Genomic DNA, 15,448 nt, shown 5'->3' with positions numbered 1-15,448 from the left:
GAGGGACTACTGTGTGGAATGAAAAGCTCTAAACTGTTTAAATAAGGAACTTAAACTGAATCAAGGAAGATATTAAATGACAATTTCCTGACCACTGCAAAATCTAGTCAGTGGATATTGGCTAGTATGTGTGCAAATTAACAGCAAACAGCTTTGAAAAGGTTAAGCTGAAGCACTTCTGAAAACAAAATCCTATACATATAAGAGTAGAACTAAAAGCAGCTGTTCCTACCTAATTTTAGTCCAAAGGTCTCATGCAAAGTTGTACAGATGTACTTTTTTAAAAGACTGCCTGTGCTGTTTACAATATCCACACTGCCAGTTTGCTGCAGTTACGTAAAATGAGTGCTCTTTCACACAGAAAAAGCACGGTATTTAATCTGCTCTTAAAATTGTTGTAGATTATATTAAATGCTCTAGGAACACCACTTAGTTGTAGTCTGTATAGATACTAAGGCCTCCAGTTTATTTTAGTTCTAAAAATGGAAAAGGCAGGGAGCAATTGTAATGTGGACTGTGATATACATGAAGAAATGGAGAAGCTTCAGCATTCCTTAGGATATTTTCTTTCTTGTTGCATTTGGTGCCCTGCATGTCTACTTTTTCTTTTTCTAATCAGCTCCAGTTTGAAAATTTGGCTAGCAATGGATGCTACTATATGAAATCAGCTGCCTGCATGCAGCTTAAATTTAAACTACTTCCATGTGAAGAAAAAAACCCAAGTGCTCAGATTTCATTATTTAACAGATCAAATCTCACCAACTGGAGAAGTTCATTTCCCACATTACTTAATATTTCTGCTGTATGGATTAAACACTATGCAATAGAAAGGAGATGCTTAGAGGTAAAACTGTCCGTTCCTTTCTGCAACTTTATTTTACGTACATGTATCTGGAGTGTATGTAAATGGCTGCACATCATGGGATCTTCCAGCGTTGGTCACCACATATATTCCCACAGAAACAGCTGAGGTTATTTGCTGGTCATGATATGGTGGCACCTTCACAATAAGGTGATTCTGCATTGCAAGAACAAAAGAATCCACATTGGTTCAAGTCTTAATTATAGCTACACCCATTGGGAGAAAAATAAGATGATAAAAAGAAAAAAAATATTAGGGGAATGTGATCAAGTTATATTTTCAGTGAAGCAAGTTTAACTAATTTGAGCTAGAAGAAACATGAAAATGTTCTGCTTATGTGATGTTTACTTTCAGTTTACAGTTTCACTGGCAAGTATAGGTAGGAAAATCATATGAAGTATAGCACCTTTAACATTAACTTAAGCCTTTACTGAACTGAAATCAGACTATGAAGGAAAATTCTGATGGAAGCAGAGATTTTACTGTTCTGCCTAATCAGATCTTTGTATTTAAGGTGAACCTTGAGGCGGAGGATGCAGTTTCATGCTATACATAGGCTGATTTAACTCTAAGCTGTGTCAAAAAGAATAAACAAATTTGTTGGAAAAAACATCAAATACTGACAGAAATTCAGCCAGGTATAAAGAATATGATTTACAAACAATGTATTTCCACTCAGTAATCTAATGATACCTAATCTAAATGATATTAAGCCTTGCTTTCCAAGTCCAAACACAACACTCCCACAGCGGTATCTAAGTTTCAGATTAGGTACTAAATGATAACCATTGTGTAAAGAAGATTTGAAGAAAAGGGACACTATGTATAAAAATGCACTCAAAGAAAAGACAATCAACCTGATTCCTAATTCCCAAGTGAAAGCCACCACATGCCAGCTCAGAGGGAAAGGCTTACTACATTTTCTTTAGAAAGAGAATCTCCACTAGAGTCAGACACAGCATAAATCAGGAAGTTCATAATATTACTTTTACTTGGGCTCAGTACAGTGCAGCTCCTGGGCTAAGAAATAAAAGTAAAAATCTTTCTAAGCCTTTGTAACAGTTCATTTTTTTTCAGAACCATCTTGCTTCTTGTGAGCTGACAAAGATTATAGAGAACAGTAACACAAATAATTTACTGGCTTAGAAGTTATTATTCAGTTAAGCACAGAAGATGAGGAAGGTTAAATTTAGGCATAATTCCATTAGCAAAAGTATCATAAAAGTGATACAAGTACAGTTAATATGCTGTTGTGCTTAAAAACATATTTTTTGTTTTCTTCAAAGACAGGAAGATATTTTTCCTTACTCATATTATTAATTGAAAATAGAACTATTTGGTATCTTTTTCAGCCTTAATACGAGCCCCGCGTGGCATTTTCAGAGAGCAAGCGAAATCTCTCTGCAGTCAGTTCCTCCGAGGAAGCACTTTGCATTTGATGTGTAATAAGCCATTGCTCCCGGCCCACCCTTGTCAAGACAATGATAAAAATCAAAATCTGCCTCGATGATGTTAAGAGGCCATCCTTGCAGATGTTTATAGAGGACAAATTATTAACAACAAAAAAGAAATAGAAATACCTGATGAAATAATTCCATGTCTATTTCAGCCTCTGCTTTCCAAGAATTTTCATCTAAATGAAAGTGAAGAAACATAATTTATTGCACATGCATATATAGCATCTTTAGCATATAGCATATATAGCAATGCAATTTTAGACAAACATTATTTTTATCATCCCAAATCATGGTTGCTTTCACTGACCAGACACATTCTCTTGGAAAATCACTTTTGTTCCCTTTAGAAAGTTTTTGCCAATCAGGAAAACTTCCTCTTCACCCTTCACTGAACAACTGTGCAGACTTTTCTTTAGGATCTCTGGAACTCCTGCTGGTTGGGCTGTAATAGGAAAAATAAAACAACATAGTTTGAAATCAAAGAAATATTAATATCTCCAAAGAGAAGAACTTTCACAGGATTAAAAGGAGAGAACAAAATGCCTAAACTTCTTCCTTTATTACATGACCCATCACAAAGCTCAAGAAATAACAATTTCTGTTATTTCCTTGTAAACATAATGACTTCTTAGAAAACATACGTGAAGTTCATAAGCAAATCCACAGACCCAAACATGTTCTCTTCATCTGGTACAGCTCAACACGCGCTCAAGATGCATGCTTAGCTTGACAAAAACATTCTCATGGGGCTTATTTCCTATTTCCTCACTATGCAAAAGCCATATATGTAACAGTAGTAAATCCCATGCTATCAGTATAGTTTTACATTTGAGAACTTTTCGGCTGATGCAAGAAGAATTAACTTTGCAGAGCCAAATATTCCACTGATAATTCCAGTTTCTAATGAAGGATTTTCAACAATCTTTTCTGTTCACATTAAAATCCTAGCGGCATAAGTTGGTTCTTAAATTCTGGACTCACGTGGTCTGCCTTGGCTGTTTAACAAGAGAACTCCCTAGGCTCCCTATGAACAAGAAAGTGGACTGTAACTTTCCAAATTATTTAAGGATCTTTCAGAAAGGTCCATTTTTCTGCAAACTGCTGAACTGGTTCCTTGGCAACAGCTATGCAGTTGGAAAATATGCCGGAGCACATGAACTTCTGGAAAGTGTAATTGCTTTAGGTTTGCTAACAAAGCCTATTCAAAATTGTAAACCTTAAATCAAGGATCTGCATCCACTGATGTCTTTCCTTTAGTTCCAGGAATATATTGACAGCATCGCAAGTTTTAAAGCACATGATAAACCCACCATGAAATGTGGAATATGTAAATCAGCTAACCTAAACATTTCTAGCAAATGTACATACATGTTTTCCAACAACATAAATGCATAAAATGGGTCATGGGGTAATGGGTAATTACTCCAGTTCTTAAAACCTTGGGGAGGATTAAAAAAAAAAAAAATCCTCTGCACGGGAAGGAGTCAAAAAAAAAAGAGGAGGCCAGGAATGCCGGAATGCCTCAAGTTAAAGCTGCTGGAAAAGCACCCCATGGCCTAAAGCAATGAAACAAGTCTGAAGAGAGCAGCAGAGGCATTCTCTGCTCAGCAACGGCCCTTGTCTGGACATGGTCCAACCTTCACTGCGTTTCCACACTGCTCCTGCACGAGGGATTCTCTGGGAGACTCCAGTGCCGGAGCGACAGCCGGGCTGTTTCCCACATGCCCAACAGGAGCACACGCACTGCTGGGGTCGCATGGGGACCCTGATACCTTTTTAGTCACCTCCACTTCCAGTCTGTTTCTTTGCTGGCTGTGTTCATCATTTCCTGATCTTTTCTCTTGGACAGATGCATAGAAATCCCCACAACTGGAAGTCAGTAGTGAGCTATACTCAATTTCCTCCTTATTTTGAAAATCATAGAAGACAGAAATTTAATGGAGATGATAAGCTTCCCTTGCCAAAAAAAAAAAAAAAAAAAAAAAACAGGGAAAACGTTTCCCAGCCTATTCTTTCCCTGAGTGAAGGTAGAGCAGGGTGCAGGCTCCTGTGCCATTAGCCACCATCTCTGGGCTTGGCTCTCTGCACAGAGGACAACCTCTGATGCAGTAGTCTCTGATTCCATTTTCTGTGGTGTCCAGTGCAACATAAATAGAGCAGAGATCTGTGCAGGGCAGTGTTCAACAAGGCATTTTAAATTATATCTACAAAAAGACTCATTTTTGCATTGAACTAGAACTGATCTGTTCTGTGGCCCAATGGGCTGTCAAAGCTGCAGAAAGCCATGGCTATCAGCTTCCAACCAGGCACTGCCACCTCTGAAAGCGGAGTGGGGAAAACGACAATACAAAAGAGATTAAAATCTGCATCAAAAGCTCAAGTTCAAAGCAACCATCATAAACTATAAGATTTCAAAGTGCAACATTTTTTAATGTATTTGATTCGACTAATCAGCATTTTAAAAGCAATTTTTAAACGTTCCATTAAAAAAAGAGACCTCATCCATGGCTACTCTGAAATATTCATAGATTAATATTGCTTCTTTTTTATAAGGTATTTGATTTCAGTCATATTAAAATCCAGAATCCTCTAATTGCAGCAACTTTGAAAAGCTGTTTGGAAAGCGTGTTACTTACTGCACAAAATTGGGGAGGAAGGTGTCTGAAGAGTCAAAGTTGAACCATCTTTGCGAGGGATGTTAACGCGAAACACCAGCCTGGCACGTGTGCTTTTTTTCTTGGAACCAGCAATCCCTATCCGGGCTTCGACATCAGCATTTCTCAGCTTCAGTATTCCCACGCAATCAACCCTAACAACACACAACATCAGTGTCAGTGGTCTAATATGACTTCAAAAAAAAAAAAAAAAAAAAAAAGTTTACCAATATATGGAGATTTATAAATTTTGTATCTTTAAAAAACAAATCTTGTAACAAAGTAATTACTGAAATATTCTGAGATTTTTGATTTAAATGAAATCTCTAATATAAATTTTCTCACTGTGCAGCTCTATTTTCAATGTACCCTTCTTAACTGGGATGCTGAATCACAGCAGAGGAAGGAATATGTTAAGCACTATGCATAAAACAGGAAACTTAATTCAGTTTATCACCATAGATCTTGATTCTCCCATTCCTGCCTCTAGTTCTGGGTCTGTAGGATTATTATTACAAAATAATCTGCATTCATTTAAAGTTGTAGTAGAAGAAAGCAGCGGAGCTTGGGGGAAGGCAGCAACAGATGCCCCACACCTATGTATGGTCCTGCGTACGGAAGCGCAAGGACCACGTAGGGCCAGGGCACGGCGCAGGGCCGGCCTTCAGAAAGAAATCCATCCCATGCACGTGGGACTTTTCTTTTTTCTCCAAAATGTTAAGAAAAAAAAAAATACTGCAGCTTTAACAGGATTGTAGGCACTACAACCAAAAAGCACAGGGACCATCTGATTTCTGATTTATGGAGAACGGACTTTCATGCTGCCAAATTAAGTATAATAAAAACTGAAAATGGAGTTTAGAAGTTTTTCTTATACATGCGGCTGAACTAAATGCTTGGCGTGTACCAAGATTTTCACACATTCAGCTGTTAATACACCATCAGCTCCACTAACTTAAAAAGGAAAATCAGTTTCTGAAAATAGGGTAGTAAATTAAAACACATATATAAACAAACAAACAAGTAGGAATTACTTACGCAAGTGTCATATTGTTGCTAGGATCAAGTCCAACCTCAATAACTGTAGTCCCCTCTATATCTACTTCTTTACAGGGAGTTGTGTTTCTTCCAGTTACTCTGCAGGCCTGGTAAAAGCCGTGTGGTTTCACTCGGCCAGAGTCATTGCCCACAAAAACCTGCAGCACGACTGGCTCATTGTGACCTTCCAGCTAAAACAAAGCAGGGAAAAAAAAAGAAAAAAGATTATTTCAACCGGACAGCAATGTCTGTTCAGTTATTGAGAAGACTCTGATAGAGAAAGAGGTCATGAAGTAAACCAGGAGTTCCAGAGTGCTCAGGTAGTTCTAAAAATCAGCAGATAATGGCAAGATTATACATATATATATATATATATATATGCTCCTTACCTGCCAAAGAAACAAGCCTTTTCCCAGCAGGTAGGTGCATCGTCACTGTTACAGATGGCTTATCACAGGCTCCCATTGCGAACCATGGGCTGACAAGTATAGGTCATGCCAAAGGTCTCAAAAGCCAAGAGACAGCAAACAAGCAAGAGACCATTTAATTTAGAAAATGCCAGACAAGGGCGAGCTCCACTTCACCAGGAGGTCAGAAGGACCTGATGCAATGAGCACCTATATCTATACATCAGCTTCTACAAAGGGTGCATCCCCCTCCTAAAGGTACTGCAAATATAAAAGGTCTCTGGTCTCTTGCTGTTCTCCACATGTATATGTCCATGCACTTCATTCACATACATTTGTGTTCATAGAGCTTATACATCATTCAAAGAGACAGCCTACTGTTCTTCTAACAAGGACCACAGAAGCTGCTTCTCCTCCGTCTGCCTCAGGCGCTATGGGAAAAGACCAGGCACAAGACCTCTACTGAACTAGCAGCAATTTACACTCATTCAACACACAAAACCCCCGTTCTTTATATATTTTTCCCCCTCCTTCACATTCGCTGAAGAGCACTTGACTCATGATGACTGTCCAACCCTGCCAGGCTTAGGTAGGCAGGGTATGAACCGCCTTGCCTGCTGGTAAAGCAAGCTTGAGCTTCCAGAAGTTCAGTAACATGAGACTCCTCCGAACAGAGAATTTTCACTGTTGGGTGCTGATGGGTAGCGGGCAGAGGAAATAAAAGGAAGTTCAGCTGAACAAAGGCCTATTAAGAAAATCCACATAAATGAGCACTGCATCACCATAGCAACACGGGCATATGAATGGATTCTTTTCTTATGAAACTTTACTGGTTTTCCGCATTGCTCATGAAGACTGGATAAAGCGATGGAGATGCTTGCAACACAGTCACATTGGGCTTTAAAGACATATGTTTATACACCGCTTTTGCCAGCTGCAGTCAGCACAGAGATTAAGGTCTGTACAATAATTATGGCATGTACAATTATTAGACATTTCTTTGTGGACCTGGTATATTAGTTTTTGTCAAGGACTGCTTTGTTGCTTTCACAAAGTGGCCTAACTAAGCAAATGAGAGGAAAAGGTTTTTAATCCTTCCTATATGTAAGAGAGTTATCTAGAAGTCCAGCTTCTTCATTATATTCCTTCGTACTGAGTTCTGTGTTTGCATACGAGCACCCTAACAGCTTGCACGTGAGCTCAAATACAGCCCACACATAAACACTGTGCTGGGCATCAATATCTGGGTTTCGGTAGCCGGAGGCAGCCGGGGGACCCGTGCAGGAGGAGCCCATGAGCTGCTGTGTGCCCAGCACAAGCGTTGCAGCCAGCTCCAAACCCGGCGTGAGCGCTCCACCGCGTGCCAAAACCCAGAGGGGCACACAAGGATCTCGGAGCTGGCAGGGGCATCAAGAGAGGGCAGCAGCTGCTGGAGAGGAGACAGGTAGGGAGACACGTAGGGACATGTGGGGAGATGCTGGAGCAGACCAAGGGAGACACTGCTGAGGAGACACGCGGTCAAAGACGTGCTCTTGCAAGGAGGTGCTCCATGCCAAACAAACACAGCCTGAGCAAACTGGAGCCCGTGCAGTAACCCACGCCAGGCCAAAACAGGCACCACAGATGATACAATCTTTGTCTTGACATAAACATTCCTGCTTTCTGTTATTTCATGATAAAAACTAATTTCTTTGTACATGAAGAGACTGAAAAGTCTCCTCTCTTCCATCTAAAACCTTATTTGTACCGAAGCAGTTCCCATTCTACTAAAGTATCTACTGGAAAGGACTCTTGCATCAGCTGTTACTAAACAGCCTACCTTTACAGTTGGAAAACCTTGCTGTGTCCGATCTTTCACCGAGCCTCGGCTGCCTTCGGTCAGGTAACGAGCCCTGTGCTGCGTTTCCGGCTGTACCACTATCTTCAGCTCTTTCCCCTCACTTTTAGTGGGATACTGACCACACAACATTGGGGTCTTCTTCCCTCCAGCTCCTTTCTGGCTCTCCGATGCTCTGAGAAATCAAAGCAGACCATTGAAATGATGTTATAAGCAGCTTCCCAACAAAAACAAACTAAATGACAGAAAGCTAAAAAGATAAAAGTACATATTAGCAAATAGATGACTTATAGTGAACTTTAGGATTCTTTTCTGACACAGAAGAAAACCTGCAGGATGAAGAGCAATGGTGCTTCCTTGCTCCCTTCCATTCACTGCAAAGAACTGCTTTTCAGAGTGCGAACACAAATGAAGGGAAAAGCAATTAGCATTCAAATGTGTTAATAAACAAAAGCAGTCTTATAATCTGCTATTTTCATAGCATATGACACAGCTGAATAAACTGTTTTACTTCTATTACAATTATATGCATACACACACACACAGAATGGATTGAAGGTTAAATGATACCACTTCTTCAAACAGGAAAACAGCCTCATGCCTGTCTCCTGCTGAACTTGCATATTAATGCAAACTCAAATGCTATTTTCTATCAAAACAAATTGATAGATTTACCTTAAAAAAAGCATTTATTAAAAAAAAAATCTCATATAGCTGCAAGAACTATAAAGCTTCAATATATGCAAGAAGATAGTTTCTTCCCAGGAGTGTATCTTGCAGTGTACTGTATCTTAGGATCAGTTCCATAATTAAAACCTGCATGAAGAAGCCCTCCAAAGTATAACTTTCTGTAATTCATCAATTTTGTGTCCACTTTTAACAAAGGGGAGAATAACTGCCTACCTTATACATAACTAGTTCATCTAGTTAGCCTGAAGTCTGGTAAAGCCATTTAACATCAGCAAATACAAAGATGCCATGGCAAACGTGACAAGAAGGGGCTCAAGGAGTTCCTGCAGAAAGCAGTATTCATTTTTACTGCCAAAAGGGAGTTTCTAACCTTTAATGACTGAAGACGACAGTTTAAACAACAGGTGTGAACTGTCTAAAAATCAAATTTCTTTCAATGTGCAATCTACAAAAATAATTTATCTGAGAACTTTTTCTGAAGGAGAATGGTGAAAGAAGTGTTTCTGTCATTTTCTTTTCTCCCCCCTTTCTAAATCATGTGCTGGGCGTTTTGCCACAACATAGCTCTTTCATTGCCCCTAAAGCTGGAGTAACCTACACTGTCACTTTGCCCATTACCAGCTGATTTACAGGGGTGCAAAAACTCCTTCCCCAAAGCTGCCAGGGCCAGAGGGCAAGCGCGAGGCCTCGTGGCACAGGCCAGCGGCGTTTCTCCTGCAAAAAGCACCTCCTCTTCCTCTGGGGAACAACAAGGATCTTGTCCTGACTGAACTACAGCTCATATTCCCTTGGTGATGCTCCTGCTTTTAATTAACCTTGCAACACCTTTGTATAACAGCACGCAAAAGGGCTACGGTGCAGGCTGCTGAGCTGTTGGGAGGTTTCCTGGGCTGTGCCAATTCCTTTCTGTTTCTGAAGGTCAATCACTTAGGACTGATCCTGCCTGGCGAGCCCGCAGCTGGGGCAGCCTGAGCACAGCGCAGGGCTCAGGGCGCTTCCCTCGCCAACCTCGACTGCTCTGGGGGCTTGCTCTGAAGGGCAACCAACAACATGAGAAGGCTGGAGATTGTTAAAAATATATATTGAAACAAACTGTAAGAAAACACATCATTTGGCCACAGTCTAACCAAACAGACTAAAAAAGCTATACAAAACATGCCTTCTTTTAGGAAAAAAAAATACAGGCAAAATTCACCTCCTATGCAGCATATACAAAACCTGTGATATCCTAAATAAGCTGTATTTAACAGCATCATACTCTTTGTTACTGCAAGTTATATAAAAATACTGATTGAATTCAAGATTGTCAGATTATCATTTTCACCACATTTCCTGTCAGGGCATTGCTCCAATTTACTCCATTACTCTCGCAATTAAAAGAAACACATTTACTAACTTTCAACCAATGTTTTCTCTTTTTCTTATTCAAAATTTTAAATTATACAACTAGAAAGCTCTTAGCTTCCCACTGAGAAGCAGAGGAGGAATGCTGAGCAGACTCTGCTACGATGGACATGATCGCTTTTTTCCAACTCCGAGTCTGGAAATCACGTTTGTTTTGCCTCATTTTGGCAGGTTACGTTTTGTAATTTCCCAGGAGAATAGACAGCATAAATACATCATATGGACTGCTCAATCTGACTTTGTCACACTTGCAAATCCCAGCAAGCAAATCAATGCAGAAGACTTAAAGATACTACTGAATTCTGAAAGCAGGAGTCAGAAAGGCAACCAAAATTAAATGCACTTTAAGCATTTAAACAAAAGACTTAAAGCAGTGTAACACTAATAATTTGACCTCTCAAAGTTTTCCTGAAATTCCTTTGCTTTTAAACCCAAATTACTTAGTTGCCAAGATATAACAATACTTTATACACCACATTTGTGGGAAGAAATGTTACTTATCAGTTATTGGCAATTTTTCCTTCTAGAGTCTAGAAATTATGGTCACTTTAAATCAAATTATAAAAGCAGGAAAGTAAACATAAAGCCATCATTAGAATTTCTCATTGGCCTCCAATTACGAGGCTGTACCATTTACACATCCTTTTTATCTAGTCAATTCATCCTACTAACAGACAAGTACATACGAACAGCAAAAGTAGTATTTCACACACACAAATCATTATTTATTAGCTAAATGGTTACCAGAAAAGGTCTCCTCAAAGCTAGCACTTCTTTTCTTAAAAAGAAGTAAAACTTGTCAAAATCCATATGCTTCTGTTAGACTAGATTTAATAAGTTAATGTTTGTCTGGTCCTGCACTTGCTTCATGGCTGTCCCAATGAAGACCTGAAAGTGAAAGCGAGACCAAACATGACTGAAATATGAGGACTTTCCTCTCAATCTCCATCAATTCAAATTCTTTTTTAAAGAAAGCTTTCATAAACTGTAATGGTTGCTGCAGTGTTTTTTTCTAGCTCTGAAAGACAACTAAAGGCCTCTTCTGGGGGTAACACTATTTCCACTATTTCTTCACAAATTAGCAAGTGTTCTTTCCCTGCTTTTTTTTTCTTAAAGCCAAAAATAAATTAACTCACTTGGCTGTACTCCATTAGACTGGAAAGTAAAAAAAATCTAGTCACTGCTGTGACCTAGATTTGCAGTGCTAAATCTCCATATTCTAACTGCAAAGTTAACTTTTAAGTTGTATTCACAATTCCTTATCCCAGAGCCTTTATTTAAAAAAATACTTCTAATACATTAGGTTTTTGCTACATTTCAATCCACACTATTTATGACCCAGTAATCAATACTGCCATCAGTATTTTAAGAATGCAAGGTTAGATTAATATAAAACCATTTTTATAACATGTGTTGGTTAGCTTCTAATACTTCAGGAAATAAAAGATCTCACAATCTTTTACATCAGAGATCATATCTATTGTTCCATATTTTACTCCCCGTTTTGTCTAGAGATTATATTTATGATCACACAGCTCTTGCCTTCCACTCCAGTGTTTGTCCTTGTAACTGATGGAGCGATTTCTGCGCTTGGTGGCTGCACTTTTCCAGGTCCAAGAACTTCTTCATATACTCATATATGTTCTTAGAATCTCTCAAATTGTTTCTCAGAATCTATCAAGGACTAACGTTTTACTCTACTATGATTTCTGAGTGGTTAAAGGGGGAGATGCCGGACAGCTTCAGGCCCGCTTAGGGCATCGCTGTAAAGAGGCCCCCAAACTGCAGCTGCATTTGCCATCTCGGAAGCTCTATGGGTGACGGCACCGACCGTCCCACCGTTGCCCTAACTCCTTTTGCAGCTGATGCACCAGCCAGACGCGGAAGCAGCAGCACTCTGGAGAGTTTCTCAGTTTCTCACAGTGACATTTTAAGTATGGAACTGCAATGACCCTGGGAATACAGACTCCAGGCTCCTTTCCTTTGGAATATGCAAAATTCGTAATATTTCCCATCAGTGAAGTTTTAACATTCACCACTACCATGATGAACACTAGAACATACTGTAAACACATACATAAAAACAGAAACTAAATAACTCCCCCCCTCCAAAATAAAAAATGCCAATCTATGCACTTGACTTTTGTGTAAGTACTAACAAAGCCACTACTGTAAACTGATGGACCTATTTTTTCTTTAAGAAACGACTGAAATGCATTTAGTGAACAGTGTGAAGTGGAAGAGATGAGAGACCGTCACCCAAGTGTGCCCACGTACAGACACACACATGCACACAACCCAAAAGCAAACAGAGAAACAGGATTAGAGATTTATTTCTGAAAAAATCAAATACAGAAGTGAATTCACACGGAAAAGAAACAAAATTTGGTTCAGCATATAACATTTTATTAAAAAATGGATATGCTAATTTAACTGATGAGAAGTCTTGACAAGCCATCAGATTCCATTCCTATCACTCTCTCCATTGGTAAATGGAGAAAGAGACAAAACAAAAGCAGATGAAGTGCAGACTGAAATCCTCACATAAACTCCTGCACAACATATTTTTTTGAGACACTGCAAGGTCTAGGACATGCCCAGTCCACCTCTGCCTTGCTTTTTAAATACTGTATCTTTTTCATTGCCATTTTATAAATGGAATGTAAACAAAAATAGAGATGATCTTATCAGTACTGTGTCCAATCGCTACAGGAAAGTTTAGCTCAAATAACGACAAGCAAAGCTAATGAGAACTCGTCATGGGCTAGGACGCAGAGGAGAAGGCCAGGAAGGGATTTATGTGAGAACCTGAGCAGAACGCTTGATGGGCGACAGGGGGGAGGGAAGTTTTATTAGTTTGTTTTTATACATGGTGAAAGAACTTAAAAAAAAAAATGTAGATACCAACCCATTTCCTGCTTTTGAGTTGCCTTTGCTGTCCGTGCTGAGTTGAGAAAGGACATAGTGAGGCGCTTTGGCACTGTCGGCATCAAAGATATCCATGTTGGATTCTTCACAATCTCGACGTTTGATCCCTGGCCTCTGCTTTGGGTTGCGTTTGCGTGATTTACGTGGCACCTCAGTGTTATCATTGTAGGAACTGGTACTCATGTTACTGAAGTTGGAGGGTGAATCCTCCATCCACATACTGCAGCTCTGCTCTGACTCCAATCCACAGCCCTCATCCTGGCAGGACATCCGACTGTTATCCAGCAAGTCCTCGGGGGGTGGTGAGATGTACAGGACTGTGTGTCTCTTCGGCGTTGACTGCTGCTGCTGGGCTGCGTTACTGGTTAACGGCTGTTCACTTACCCCTCTGTTACTTACCCCCACGGCTGAGGAGCAGCTCTCCACTTGCATAGCCTTGCTGTCGGTGACTGAGGTAGAGTAAATGGTAGGACTGGAAGAGGTGGTAAAGGAGCTGCAAGCACCGCCCATGGAGGAAGAGGAAGGAGCTGAAGAAGCATCTGCGGTGTACAATGCAGAAGTAAATACAAGATACACGCTTCTACGTGTGCTGGCTATAGCAGTCCCATTGAAATAAAGTGATTTATCGACTGATTTCTTTCCCCCAATGAATATTTGGAATTTGGTAAAGTTTTAGAATGTAAATGCTTAAAGCAATACAGCCTAACGGATACAGTGCTTTGGAAATGTCCAAATAAGACTTAATGCGTTGTGTTGTAATCAGCATTTTTAAAATTATAGTTAATTCATAAAAATGGCTGCAAGTAAACAGAGCTTTCATTGTCAGCTGGACTAATTATTTCAGTATAAGCCATTTCATCTAAAATAATGGAAGCCCCAATGCAAAATGCTAATAGTCCACATTCAATGCCAATTAAACCATTTATTACTCAATTTTGTTTTTGAAAAGACGGGACTGTGCTTAGCCATGAAATATTAAAATAAGTTTCTAACCTATGAAGCAGAGAACTACAGGTCATTTTTAATGCAGACACTCCCTGCTTCAGAGGCAAATCCTGGAATAAAAATATGAGAAAATAAATGAGAAAAGAGCTGCTGATTATTCCATCTTAAATGAGAAATAAAATATAAAATCAACTGAGTTGGTAGGCAAAATGGAACTGGTATCAGTCATAATGATATAGCTGTTCATTCTGCAGGTGCAAAATAGGGATGAAATATCTGCCCTGGTGACATGCTGACACAAGAGGACCTGAAATTTTGGTCTTTCAGTCCCTGAGATTCCACATTACAACTACTGGAATTTAATAGCTGGGCTCCCTGCACAGTCCCAGCATTACAAATTGAATTTGGGACAGACTCCTAAAAACTCACATTCAATGTGGACCTTAAATAACTGTGATTGATTTCCCTGGGAGTCCTACAGATCCACTGGTCTTAGACATGTGGAACGACAAGCAAATTATCAAAGAAAACCCCAGCGATTCCTGGAGAGCAGCAGAATCATTCCCACTGAAGACACTTTATGTGAAAATCAGTGAGAAGCCCAGGGTAACATTTATCGGAAGAAGCAGTAAGAAGCACAATCACAGGCCTTGTTTATTTAATTATTTATTTAATAGTAGTTCACTGAGGAATAAATAACAAGTTTTAAGCTTTAGATTTAAGCTTTCTCAAAAAATGAGGCTAGTCCCTGTACTTCTGCTTTGCTAGAAACATCCTATGAAATTAACAGTATTGCAGACAGTATTTAGTCTTGCAGACAAGCCTGCCTTAAAATGCTATACAGGATGCCTGTTCAATTACTAATACATTATTAGTTCTGTTAAGAGAAACATAAGACTTCATTTTTGTTGCCTGGGGCTTTAAAAGTAATCTAAATTATTATATAAATCTGTCAAATCTAAGTAGTTTGAACTATTTTATTCAGTTCAAGCAATTAAAAGTACCTGAATAAAGAATATGTTCAGCTATGAAGCTTCTATTTAACCAGAAGCAAAACTTGGGAAACCATCCTACAAACCACCCTGCTGGTGATTACAGAAGCAATCAGGGAGCTGCTCAAGACGTTTTAGACAGACAGTGTTTCTTAAACATTTTCTGCACTACATGAAATTAAAGACGTAGCTATTTCTAACTGAAGCCGGGAAAAAATTAGTTATCCTTATAAT

The 15,448-nt window shown here is 39.4% G+C and overlaps 1 protein-coding gene across 2 annotated transcripts in view; it reads right to left on the bottom strand.

The window, feature by feature from the left end:
- The window catches only part of NFAT5 (nuclear factor of activated T cells 5), a 28,144-nt gene extending 13,816 nt beyond the window's left edge, over window positions 1–14,328 (bottom strand). The window contains exons 1-8 of one of the 2 annotated variants that reach the window (XM_026039583.1): window positions 14,271–14,328; window positions 13,258–13,816; window positions 8,238–8,430; window positions 6,012–6,202; window positions 4,956–5,128; window positions 2,627–2,761; window positions 2,443–2,495; window positions 886–1,018 (exon numbers count right to left, since the gene is read on the bottom strand). In XM_026039583.1, the coding sequence (XP_025895368.1) occupies window positions 886–1,018; window positions 2,443–2,495; window positions 2,627–2,761; window positions 4,956–5,128; window positions 6,012–6,202; window positions 8,238–8,430; window positions 13,258–13,787 (1,408 nt within the window). In that variant the 5' untranslated portion in view covers window positions 13,788–13,816; window positions 14,271–14,328. Of the gene's footprint in view, window positions 1–885; window positions 1,019–2,442; window positions 2,496–2,626; window positions 2,762–4,955; window positions 5,129–6,011; window positions 6,203–8,237; window positions 8,431–11,093; window positions 11,120–13,257; window positions 13,817–14,270 lie in introns of those variants that run through there. The other variant, XM_026039584.1, reaches the window with a different exon arrangement.
- Between the last annotated feature and the right edge of the window lie 1,120 nt (window positions 14,329–15,448).

The sequence above is a fragment of the Nothoprocta perdicaria genome, unplaced genomic scaffold (genome assembly GCF_003342845.1).
Source record: "Nothoprocta perdicaria isolate Ctin4 unplaced genomic scaffold, notPer1 scaffold_234, whole genome shotgun sequence".
Taxonomy (NCBI): Eukaryota; Metazoa; Chordata; class Aves; order Tinamiformes; family Tinamidae; genus Nothoprocta; species Nothoprocta perdicaria.
The sequence above is the reverse complement of the archived record's forward strand: the minus strand, read 5'-3'. Positions and strand labels throughout refer to the sequence as shown.